The 12,410-nt window shown below is 41.2% G+C and overlaps 1 protein-coding gene across 1 annotated transcript in view; it reads left to right on the top strand.

Annotated features, from left to right (window-relative positions):
* The first annotated feature begins 781 nt into the window (after positions 1–781).
* MRPS9 (mitochondrial ribosomal protein S9) overlaps positions 782–12,410 on the top strand; it is a 33,016-nt gene continuing 21,387 nt past the window's right edge. The window contains exons 1-2 of the mRNA XM_042810134.1: positions 782–886; positions 6,772–6,951. Coding sequence (XP_042666068.1) covers positions 818–886; positions 6,772–6,951 — 249 coding nt within the window. The 5' untranslated portion in view covers positions 782–817. The remainder of the gene's footprint in view (positions 887–6,771; positions 6,952–12,410) is intronic.

The following is a 12,410-nucleotide window of genomic DNA, read 5'->3' on the forward strand; positions in this document are numbered from 1 at the left end:
AAAATACTGAAGTTGTCATTTTCATGGCTGGTGACCTAGGGAATAAATACACCTTTCCAGTTGGTTTCTCCTTGACCTCCCTGCATGAGCAATTTCCCTTGCCCACTGCCAGTTTTCTTATACTCTCTTTTAAATCCCTGGGAAGAAATCATACTTACAATCGAGTAGGAGGATGCAAAAGCTGCCAGTGGATATGAAAAAACAAACCTGGAAAAGCTGGGATTTGCTTCCAGAACACCCTCTCAAATAGTAAGTGCGAAAGTCTAGAAAATAACTTTCTTTTTTTTTTTAATAAGGATTTTAATTCATTTCCACTTTTCCTGTGGCATAAAACACAACCACCAAAATCCAATCACTCGGAAGTGCATACATATGTACCCCATGGATATGTTGAAATAAAACCTTTGGCTACAGTTTCCATGAGCAGTAGGGTTGCACCAGACCTGCTACATCTCATGGAACATGCGCACCCGCTGCCTGCCATTGACCCAGTCACAACCTTAAGGGTTAAACGAACCATAAACCATTTCCTAACCCCCAGCTGCCCCTCCTCTGTCATCTCCATGCTGTTCCCTCGGGCCCTGTCGCTGTCACAGAGAGCTGAGCACACTCCAACCGCTCCACATTCACTCAACAAGCACCGCACACCCGAAGCCCCACCCCCCCCATCTTCCTCTCAGCGCTCCTCAGCACCGCCCGCTCACGGCACGAAACAGCGCGCAGGCGCAGCCCCGCCTCATCCTTCCCGCCAATCGCCGGCTCTGGGGCCTACTGTGGGCTGTGGCGCACCGGGCCGTCCTGTCTCCCTGCGGCCGGTATGGCGGCGGGGCGCGTGTTGCGACTGGGCGGCCGATGGAGCTTGGCGTCGGGCGGGCCCAGCGCCCAGGTGAGAGCCGCCCGGGCACTGCGTGGCGGCCGAAGGGGAGCGGGAAGCCTGAGCCGCGCGGGATCCTGAAAGCGTTCGCCCCGCTGAGAGGCTCGGGAGCTGCAGGGGTTGGTTGCAGTGCAGCCGCTTCCGCCGGGCTGCGTTTGGTTTTCGTCGTGAAGTTAAAAGTGCAGGGGAGGCTTGGTGTAGCGTGTGTGGGGACAGAAGTAGCAGGGCCGGGCTGTAGCCCACAGCCATCCACAAAAACAGAGCAGTGTGAGAGTTGCGGGTAATTAACAAACGATATTACGTTTGGTAAGCGGGTGAATGGTTATGGAATCTCCGAATCCCCGCAGTGTGGAGGAAATTGCTCTCCAGAAATGAGGTTGCTCCTGTTTGAGCGGAACCAACCACCTGTTCTGGTAGATGCTGGCTTTCAGCTGCTGTCAGTGCAGCGGGCAGCTGTGGTGTTGCAGCACTGTTGGATATATGCGTCCCAGCAGTGGCCAACAAATTTGTTCAAAGGCAGTCTGCTAACAGTCCCAAGTGACAAACTGTGTGAGCTGAGGATCTGTTTGGTGACTGAACGAAACCCTGAGTAGCAAGAAAGAGATGCAGTAAGTAAATAAGAGGTAATGCTGGAGGGAGCTATTGGAACTATTTAATACTGCTGAATTGCAGATGAGCTTTATGTATTAGGAATGAAGACCTGAGTGGTTCCTTGTGCAGCAGGCAGAAATACACTGAAGTTGCCCAAGGACTGAGAAAAAAGCTGAAAAAGTCCTAGTGCTTGATCATAGTGCATAGAGCATTTGGAGGAGTTTGCCTGGTTTTGGTTATCCTACGTCGCAGTTATGACTGACAGCGGTGTGGCATTTCTGGGCAGGCACCTGTGAGCTGAGAAATAGTCTTGAAGAAGTGACTGTAGAAGACAGGGCTGGAAGGGGTCTTCACTGATGACCTGTCTAATTCTCTCTGCCAAAGGTGGGATCTCTACCTGAGCTCACAGCTATCAACTTATCATCCTGTTTGCAAATATCTGACCTAAAGGGTGCAAAAGGAACTAAGGAGACATGGGGCACAGGCAGTTTGAAAGATTCTTATGCTGTTTATCTAAAGAACAGTTTGATGAGGATGTTCAGAGTGTGAAGCATTTACGTGAGTACAGAAAGCACCTCATGGAGCTCAAGAAAATTCCAGTGAACACTATCAAGAATCTATACTGAAAAATAGTCTTACTTTGTTTCTATCATTGCTGTTGTGGTTGTGTAGGTTTTTTTTTTCTTAGTAGAAGAGTTCGGGATACCATGTGGGCTCTTGCTTTTGATCGGGTCTGGTACTGTGTATGAATTTCTGTGGTTCGTGTATGTACTCATATCAGAAATATGATACCACTTTGTCCTGCCAGCAGAGAACGTAAAACCAGAATGGGTGACTCTGTGTGTATTAAGAACAAATCTCCAGCACGGTCTGGCTTCAAGAAATGGCTGGGCACAAAGCAGACATTGGTTGTAGCACTGTGGATGTTAGGCTGCTTATCAAACTGTGCTTGAGAAATGGTTTGTCATAGCATATTGGCCTCACTGTTTTGGGAGATTTTGTAGCTGCATGCTAAGAATGGTGTAGCTTTCTGTGCAGTTGCTAGCCGAGATAGAGTTGAAAAGCCTACTGGCATTTTATAGTTTATACCTGAAATCCACTAGATCTAAATCTTTGCCCCCATTACACAGGTTTGATATTTACCCTGTATCTCTACATTTATTTTATACGTATATTTTAATAATACATATTATATAAATATATATAAATACAATATATATATAAATATATATAAATACAATATATATATAAATATATAAATACAAATACATTTATTTTATAATATACAGTACAAGCAAAGCCTAATACATAGATTTGGTCAAATAAGCAAAAGAAGTAGATTCTGTGGGTGGGAGAGATGTGGTTTTAGTTACCTTGAAGAGAGAATTCAATTAGGGAGAAGTTTCTTCTGATTAAATACTTTGGCAAGTCTTTTATTAAAGTAATACAAAATTACTTCAGCGTGTTTAATGATATCTTGTGATACTTCCTGATGTGTTTCATAAAATGCTTATTAAAACACAAACCTGATACTGATTTATCTATTTAATTTGTAGGCCAACTGGAATCTGAGACTTTGTAAATGTCATTTAACTAAATGAATTAAAACACTTTGTAAAACATCACACTTGATAGCAAAAAGCTCACATACCCATTTTGTATGATAACTACATATTGCATGCTTTGTTTTGTGCAAGACTGACTGAAGGACTGCTGTTTGCATCTTGCTTGACTATGCTACCAGTAGCTGGAGCAGTGGACACAGGGCAGCTCTATTCCTGCATGCTGTTGTGGTTATACAGCTCTAACTGTGCATCAGTCAAACCCCAAGACGTTTATTCTCGTGTTCAGATGGAATCTCCTGTGTTCCAGTTTCTGCCCGTTGTCCCTTGTTTGGTTGCGGGGCACCACAAGGTAGAGCCTGGCCCCATCCGCCTGGTACCTGCCCTTTAGATATTTATAAGCATCAATAAGATGCCTTCTATCCCAGGTCTCTCAGCCATTCCTCGTAAGGCAGATGCTCTAAGCCTCTGATAATCTTTGTAGCCCTTTTTTCTTTGCCCTTAACATAGAATCACAGAATCACTCAGGTTGGAAAAGACCTTAAAGATCATGGAGTCCAACCACAACCGAACCATACTACCCTGACTCTAACAGCCCTCCACTAAATCATGTCCCTGAGCACCACATCCAAACGGTTTTTAAATACATCCAGGGATGGTGACCCAACCACCTCCCTGGGGAGCCAATTCCAGTGCTTCACAACCCTTTCTGTAAAGAAGTGTTTCCTGATATCCAACCTAAATTTACCCTGGCTCAACGTAAGGCCATTTCCCCTCATCCTGTCACCATTGGGAAGAGACCAGCTCTGCTTTTGCTGTAAGCACCTTTCAGATGCTGGAAGAGAGCAATAAGGTCTCCCCTCAGCCTCCTTTTCTCCAGACTGAACAGCCCCAGTTCTTTCAGTCTCTCCTCATAGGCCATATTCTCCAACCCACTCATCAGCTTTGTTGCTCTTCTTTGGACCTGCTTCCGCACCTCAAAGTCCTTTCTGTACTGAGCTGTCCAAAACCAAATGCAGTACTGGAGGTGAGGCCTCACCAGTGCCGAGTCCAGGGGCAGGATGACTTCCCTAGTCCTGCTCATCACACTCACCAGTGAACTCAAATTCATGGGACAGTAGTTAAAAAACAACAAACCAAACAAACAAACCCCCCTGGAAATAAAAACAAACGAACAACAAGTCCTGGTTACATCTCTTAGGGTGATCAACTTGGAGTTGTCTGAAAATTGTTTTTTATTGTGGATTTTTTTTTTTTTTTTTTTTTTGAAAGCAGATTTTACATAAGCTGATTTTTCTGTGTGTTTACTGTCTCCCAGGAAAATAGGGATTTGTGAAACTGTTTGAATGCTGGGTTGTTTGGGGAGAAGTCGATCAGGAGATGTGTCCAAAAGTAAAGGTTTTCCATTCTCTCCTACTCTGCTAGAATTGCCTACTAATTCAGGAGTACTGGCAGTAACCTATATTATTTAAAAGTGGTGAGGTTGCTGTCTGCAGTAATGCTCCATGAAATGTGTGATGAGTAAATGTAAACCTCTATAGTTTCCTCTGGAAAGTTGAGGAGTTTTTTTTTTTTTTTTTTTTTTTTTTTTTTTACAGAAATGCCAGGAGCATCTGGTGCTACTTTGCAGTTCTTGCCTGTATTGCCCGTGAAATAGTGCTCTTATCCCAGAAGAGGTTCCCAATACAATAGATACTGATTTGCATAAGAGGTTGTTTTCTAATTATGAACAGTTTGTATGTCCAGGGACTTTTGATTAGTGATGAATTGAAACTGGGGAAGAATATGAATAGCTTGAGGGAAGGAGGACAAAAATGAGAAAATTACAATAGAAATTGACAGGAATAAGATGAAAGCAGTCTTTTTAAAGAGTCCTGTTTAAAGCATAGTAGAGAGAAAGCAATTTTGGGCTGAGTAATATGGAATCATGTGTTCATTAACAAGAATTACAAGTAATTAATTACTATTACAACAAGTAAGAGGATGAATTGAATTCTTTCCTGAGGAGTGAGTAGGAGAAGAGTAGGTAATATGCAGAGAAACCTTATTGCTTTCTTAGGATGTCATCAGAGCCTTGTAGATGGAAGATGTATATTTAAAATATTTATACATATATATGTATGCATATATATGTGGCATTGTATATGGTGCTTCTAAACCATGGAGAAAATAAGGCAACAGCACTCTGCCATGGAGCTGTTTTTAAACCTTCTGTGGCCAGTGCACATTTATGTGTGTTTATGTCTTTGTGGTTGTACCCAGGCTTGAAGATTGCTACTGTATTCATATTAGTTTTAGGAAGAAAACGTTTTAAGCTGCTTATATTAGCTTAATTTGGAATGATCAAATCAGTCAAAATGGTCAGCGTGTCCAAGTTGTGATTTACAGACGGCTGTTTCTGTGACTGAGAGGATGTTTAGTTGTTTTGGTTGCTAGGTCTATTCTGTTCCTCATAATAAGGCTACTAATTCACTTTGTTATGAGTGTTTGGGTTTTAATGTTTCATGAAAGGTAGACTGAGGCTGCAGCATCAGAAGTGGGGACAGTTTAATTACTTGCTGAAAGAAATTAAGGTAAAGAAGGGTAAAGGTAAAGAAGGTAAGGGTAAAGGTAAAGAAGGTTAAGGTAAAGAAGAAGAGTCTTCTTTCTTCCACTTCAACCACCTCCTGTTAGCTTTGGCACTCAGGAGAGCCATTTTGGGATCTCTGGCACTAGCTTAGCAGAGAGCTCCCTACTCTTTGGCAGGGCACAGAAATTTCAGTATTCTGCCAGAGCCATAGAGCTGCAGAGAACTTTGTCTCTCCATAGCTGGCATTAACAAAATAATGCACGCTACTGGCACTAAGCTGAAACTGGAACATTGCAGCCTTGTCAATGAAACTCCTGTTCCTCTGGCAGAAGGCTTAATTGAAATTAGTCATCGTAGTTTCTGATTGTCTTGATTAAAAGAAAAGCTTATCTGTCAATCTTTGTGGGAGACAAATATGTGTCCCTGGAGTTTTGATTCCTGAGCTGGAGCCATGCTTGGTAGTAGCTGCTGCTGAGAATCATCCTGCTTTGTTTCCGCATCATTACACCAGAAGCAGTGAACCCTCTGGCACTGAGCAAAGAAGGAGTAATTCATACTTTTCCAGAACATCTAGCAGTGGTTGTCACTGTGCCACAGGACACAGGGTTACCAACATGTTTCCAAAAGCTGTTAGAGGGCTGCCCTGTAGATTCTTTTCATACGTTGTTATGGAGTGCCTTTAGGTGAATGGAGAACCTGCTTATGTGCTGATAGATATATGTGCAAATGAAGACTGCATCTTTTGATCAATGCTGTGTTTTGCTTTTGCTGGATGTTCCCAATATGTAATACTACTTTTCTTTCCATCAGAAAAATCTGACTAAATTAAAAACAACAACAACAACAAAAACAAAAAAAAACCCACCCAAACAAACAAGCTTAAAAGGCAGGTGCAAAAATACAGATATTTTCAGTAAGAGGAAAAGTGGTTGTCCAAATTGATAGTGATGTGTGAAAATGTTCAACTTTTAGAAGGTTTTTCTGTTCTTAGGCATTAAACAATTGAAAGAAAACGGTTTCGTGACTCTAACTGCATTTGCTAGTTTATTACAGTAGTGTGTTGAGTCCTGTTATAAATAAGCAGTAAGCATGACTTGTTTCACTGTTGATTTTATTTAAAACTCACGATGCTAAAAATATGAAAATAAATCTCACTTCTTTTCTGTTTTTGTTAGACATTGAGGCTAATCTGTACCACCACAGCTGCATGGAGGAAAAACGTAGCAACCTCAGGACCTGAAAAATACACGGAGGCATTTATTAAGAAACAAATTGAAGAGTTTGACCTGGGAAAGAGACATTTAGCCAACATGATGGGAGAGGATCCAGAAACTTTTACCCAAGAGGATATTGATGTAAGTGCGGTTGCTCTGTTGGAGAAGTAATTTACTGTAGAGTTTCAGATATTGAAAGCACTTTACTTCAGCATGAGCCCCTCAGCTCTCTGTGATTTTTAATCAAACTGTCAGAATAAGAAAGACTACTACTGTATGTTGTAAACATTGCAACTGTGACTGTGAATAGAGATTCTACTCGTGCTACCGTGTGAGGTCAGACATCACAGTATAGAGCTGTGTGTACCATATCTTGCTAAAGCACAGTGGGTTCTTTTTAAAAGTACTAATGGATAATCTCCTTGATCCGAGGTTATAAGAAGCCCTGCAAAGGTTTGTGTAGCTCTTTGGAACATTTAACCACAATTTGACCTGCTGTGTATATTTAAGTTGGGTTTTCTTGTGTGATACTCTGGTTGCTGGTAATGCCAATTAAGTCTTATAGGATGTTTTACAAGTAACCCCCTGGTTTAGCATAGAGATTCTAATAAAGACCTGCATCTAGGGCTTATATTAGTATCTCAAAACATATTATTTTATTGCCATTCTCTCTGACAGCTGATAGGTGGGTGGCCTCTTCTTTCTCTGTGCCATTTAACTTATGTATAGATACGCTGTCTTTCGCATAAATAAATAAAAATTGACATCCAACTAGGACTTCACTTCCATCATTTCTATCTTATTTTACCACACATCGGAGGCAGTGAAGAGAAATGTCATTTGGTGACATTCTGTCGTAGGTGAAGCTGCGTGCTGCTTTTTCTGCACAGCAGCAACACTATTACTAAAGCCGTGGCAGCACAGTATATCAGTGGTGCCCCTAGGGTAGATGTTGTGTGTTGTGGAAGAGGTATTATGTGGTTTTGTTTTTTTCGGGGGAAGGGGATTGTTTTGCTCACATGGTTTTGTCACCTTTCTGTGGCAAATTCTGTTAGCATAGCTGTTTCCATGTAAGAGGTCTTGATAGCCTGCTTTTGCCAAGGGAGAACTACACCTGTAGGTGGTGATGCAGGGTGATTTCAACTGCTTTTGACAGAGAGGCTTCAAAATGAAGTTCATAAAATTTCTCTGAGAATAGATGACAAAGTGGAAAAGAATGAAGTTTAATGGCCTGCTGAGAAAAAGGTTGAAGTGAGACTTGAGTCTCATCAGGTATCAGAAAATTCATAAGGGAAACTTGTCTTCAAGTCAGATATAGGAAATCAAGCTTTATGAGTAAGGACTTAACTACCTTAACGATAGTTAAGGTCCTATCAACAGTGAAGATAATTAATGAAGGAGGCATTTGGATTAGTAGTAGTAGTGTGCTGCTTTACACTGGCTTTCTTGCTTTTCAGATGGTTGCAGAATTTCCTTTCCCTCCATTTTTCTGATTTTTTTTTCCTACCTTTAATGATGCTTATGTTACAGGAAAGTACTTAAAGAGTATTCATGTGCAAATCTGCCACTACAAAGGCCTCTCACTGTACTACAGTATCATAGAGTCTTTAGAGTTGGAAGAGACCTATAAGTGCCATCTAGTCCAGCTCCCTTGCAGTGGACAGAAATACCTGCAGATAGATCAGGTTGCTCAGAGCCTGGTCCAGCCTTACCTTGAATGTCTCCAAGGATGGGGCTTCCACTACCTCTCCAGACAATTGGTGCCAGTGCCCTCACCACTCTTATTATATAAAAAAAAGAGCTTATTCCTTATGAGCAATCTAAACTTCCCTTCTTCAGTTTAAAACGACTCCCCCTTGTTTCATCACAACAGACCCTGCTTAAGAGTCTGTACCTTTCTTTCTTATAGCCTCCCTTTAGGTACTGAAAGGCTGCTCTCAGGTCTCTCCAGAGCCGCCTTCTGCAGGTTGAGCAGCCCCAGCTCTCGCAGGCTGTCCTTGAAGGGAAGGTGTTCCATTCCTCAGATCATTTTTGTGTCCCTCCTCTGGACGCAATCCAACATGTCCACATCTCTCCTGTACTGAGGACTCCATATCAGGATGCAGTATTCCAGGTGAGGCCTCATCAGCGCAGAGTAGAGGGATGCCTCCCTCAGCCTACTGGCCACACTTCTTTTGATGCAGCCCAGGATACATTTGGCTTTCTGGGCTGTGAAGGTACATTACTGGCTCAACTCATGTACATCTTGCTGTTCACCTGTACCTCCAGGTCGTTTTTGTCAAGGCTGTGCTCCATCCTTACATCCCCCAGTTTGTAGTGATTGCAGGGGTTGCTACAATCCATGTGCAAGACCTTACACTTGGATATATTGAACCTCATGAGGTTCACCTGGGCCCACTGCCTGTATTTGTCTAGGTCCCTCTGAATGGCATGGGACATCCCTCTGGTGTGTTGACCACACCACACAGCTTGGTATTTTCTGCAAACTTGCTGACGGCGCACTTGATCCACTGTCAGTGTCATTGATGAAGATCTTAAAAGCACTGCTTGCAGTACGGGCCCCCAAGGGACACCACTCATCACCAATTGCCAACCAGACATGGAGCCGTTCTCCACCACTCTTTTGGTAGTCTCACAACCTGTTCCCTGTCCATTGAACAGCCCACCCATCAAATCCATATTTATTCCATTTGGAAAGAAGGGTGTTTGGGGCACAGTGTCAAAGGTCTTACTGAAATCTGGATAGATTATATCAGTGGCTCACTGTGATGCTGCTCCTGATAGTTTAGTTAGTTTGCCTGAGAGGTTAAGGGTAAGTGCATTAACCTTCCTCCTCTTGGTAGAGGAAAGGCTGCCAGGCAGCAAGACTGAAAGTGGAAGGTGACCATGTATAGGTAGCAATTTCTTCTGTATGAATCTACGGCACTGGTCACTTGCACAAAATTAACTGAACTCTATAATTAGTAAATGCAGTGCATGTGGCAAGTATGTGACTGCTTTGCAGACTCTATTTCTGAAAAGATGAAGAAATGAATCCAAAAGTGCAGTGTTTTGTTTAGTGATACCAAGTGTCTGTGGTGCATATTTAATTTCTTCATATTACATCAGGTGTTGGAAAATACTTAGTGTATAATAGTGTCTGCTATGCATAATTAAATTACTGTTATAAAAATATAAAAGCTGCTTAAGCACTGGCAGGAGAATTACCAAGCTTTACATTTTAAACAGTAATAATTCTTACTGATGAGTGCTTACATACCTCTATGTCTTTTACTGTTAATCAGGCTGTGCTGTGTAGTTCAAAAGTAGGCATCGTAAGATTCTGTCCTTCACTGGAGTTTTAGGTGTAGTTTAATAAAAGCTAAACCTTGTGAAGTTTTAAACCGGAAAATAAGTTGACTGACTTGTTAATCCTTCTCCTGGATGTTGTGGAAGCAGAATTGCCTCTTATTGATGCTTTTATTTAGGAATGAAAAGTTAAGCTGTGCATTACAACTTTGTTTCTGGAGGGGAAAAAAAAATATCCAGCAAATTGATGTATAACTCTGCAGAAGTCTACGAATTGCTTTTTAATTGGTATTATAGACCTCGCTCTGAAGCTGAGATGTTTTATTCTCCTATGTGTGAATATGTGGTATGAGGTTTCTCTAATTGATTTGCTTTGCCCATTCCATTTGATGTATCATTTTTCACAATATTTCATAATTTGTGCTCATTTCTAATGAACAGAGTCGTTAGGACAGGCATGTCTAAGTGCAACTGACAGCTAACATTAGGTGCCAGATGCAGTTTATAAAGCTATGTAGAACTGCAGAGAACAGTTTAAATAAATTAGCACCTGTACATTAGTCTCACTTGCTGGTAATTTATAAGCGAATCAGTAGAGATGACATTTAGGTACGTCATTGATCAAGTTAACAGCTGCATACCCACTGCCCAGCTGGGATACCTAATTAATAGAGATTGCAGTCCTGACCTAGTGCTTTTCCCTGATTGAGTCTGTAATCCTTTTATTTTTGATTTAACTTCCTTGCGATTATAGTAAACAGCCCACTTTCATTTTCCACTGTCAGTTCTGTGATATTCCACTTTAAAGACCAGAAACCTAAGTAAGATTAATATAAGAAAAGCATCTTAATCTCCTTGACCCATTTATATGATATGTCAGTATTTTTATTATTCATTTCTGTGCAATCACTAAATGCTCTCTGAGATACGAGTTCATCAGGAACTTTCCCCATAAGTTAGTAAAACTTGAAGGCTAGAAATGTGTTAATTTTCTTCTGCTGTCTGCCATATGACCTAGTAGGTTGTTGTGATGAAGACAGTTGGAAGAATTTTAGACTAAAATAGACACTTCTTCCTAAGTATATTCAGTTGCATGTATGTTGTTGCAAAAGTACCAGTAAGATTCTTCACAATGAAAACGTTATACAAGTGGAAGCTTCATTCCTTAGAGGGTGTAGTTTCTTTCAATGAGTCAAGACTTCTCTAATGGGTTAAAAAAAAAAAAAAAGGTGATATTTAGCTGTGTTTCAAAATGGCTCAGAGCATCTGATTTCCAAGTAACCTTCAAATTTTAGCAACTCTGATTGTGAGAAATAAGTGAATATTAACATATGTGAAATGTCAGAAACGTTACTCAGAACCAAATATGTTTCTGAACTTTCATTTGCTGCAAGAACATGATGTCCAGTGTTGTCCTTACCAGAAGTACTGGATTTGTATTTTTTTTAACGTAGTTGAAGCCAGAATACTTTTTTTCAACGTAACTGGAAATTCTCAATATTAGGTGCTGAAAACTTTTAAAGAATATTGCTAATATCGTTAAGAGTCATTCAGCAAACATGTAAGTTTGAGAAATGGTGAAGCTCAGTGCTTAAGTAACGTGGTTCAAGGCCTGGAGACTTTCAGCAGAGTCCAGGTTTTAGAAGAATGGTGGATCTCCTGTGAGGAGTAGAAGCCGGAAAGCTTCTGTTGAGACTTTCTGTTAAAATGCTATGGCATGAAGTGTCACTTCTCAAGTCAGCATTCTGATTATTGAAACTATTTAAATGAGAATGTGCTGTGTTCTTCAGCCCTCCATGCCAAAGAGGATAGATACTTGGGCAAGGTGAATTTGCCCTGCCAAACCTCTCTCTTCTCTACATGGGTAATTTACAGATTGGACTGGCTCACTGTCTCTGTTCAACCCCATTATAATTCCCTTCAGCTCTGTCTGATTAAAGTATCAAATTCTTAATTTCTCAAGTTAGTGACAAAATAACAAAAGTAAGAAGAACAAAACAGTCTTTTCTGACCCAGTGGAACCTCTTTAACTCAAAATTATGATCTCTGACTTTTAGATAGTGAGCAAAACTTTGGCTTGCAGGCAGAAAAGGCAGAAAGAATCAGGAGTCAGCACATGCAACGTACGCAATAAAGGGGGAAGATGAAGGTGGAACAGATACACTGAATTTGCAAAACACACTACATACAGTGCTGGGCAGCTTATTTAATAAATTCTTTTGCATGTAATTTGTTTGAAGGTCTGCCAGGTACAAATTTCTTTTTAATATGGATAGAGCCTTGTTCTCATTATGCCTACTGGCTTGAATTCA

This window comes from Centrocercus urophasianus, unplaced genomic scaffold (assembly GCF_019232065.1).
Source record: "Centrocercus urophasianus isolate 14NV4802_14NV808 unplaced genomic scaffold, USGS_Curo_1.0 seq_12, whole genome shotgun sequence".
Lineage (NCBI taxonomy): Eukaryota > Metazoa > Chordata > Aves > Galliformes > Phasianidae > Centrocercus > Centrocercus urophasianus.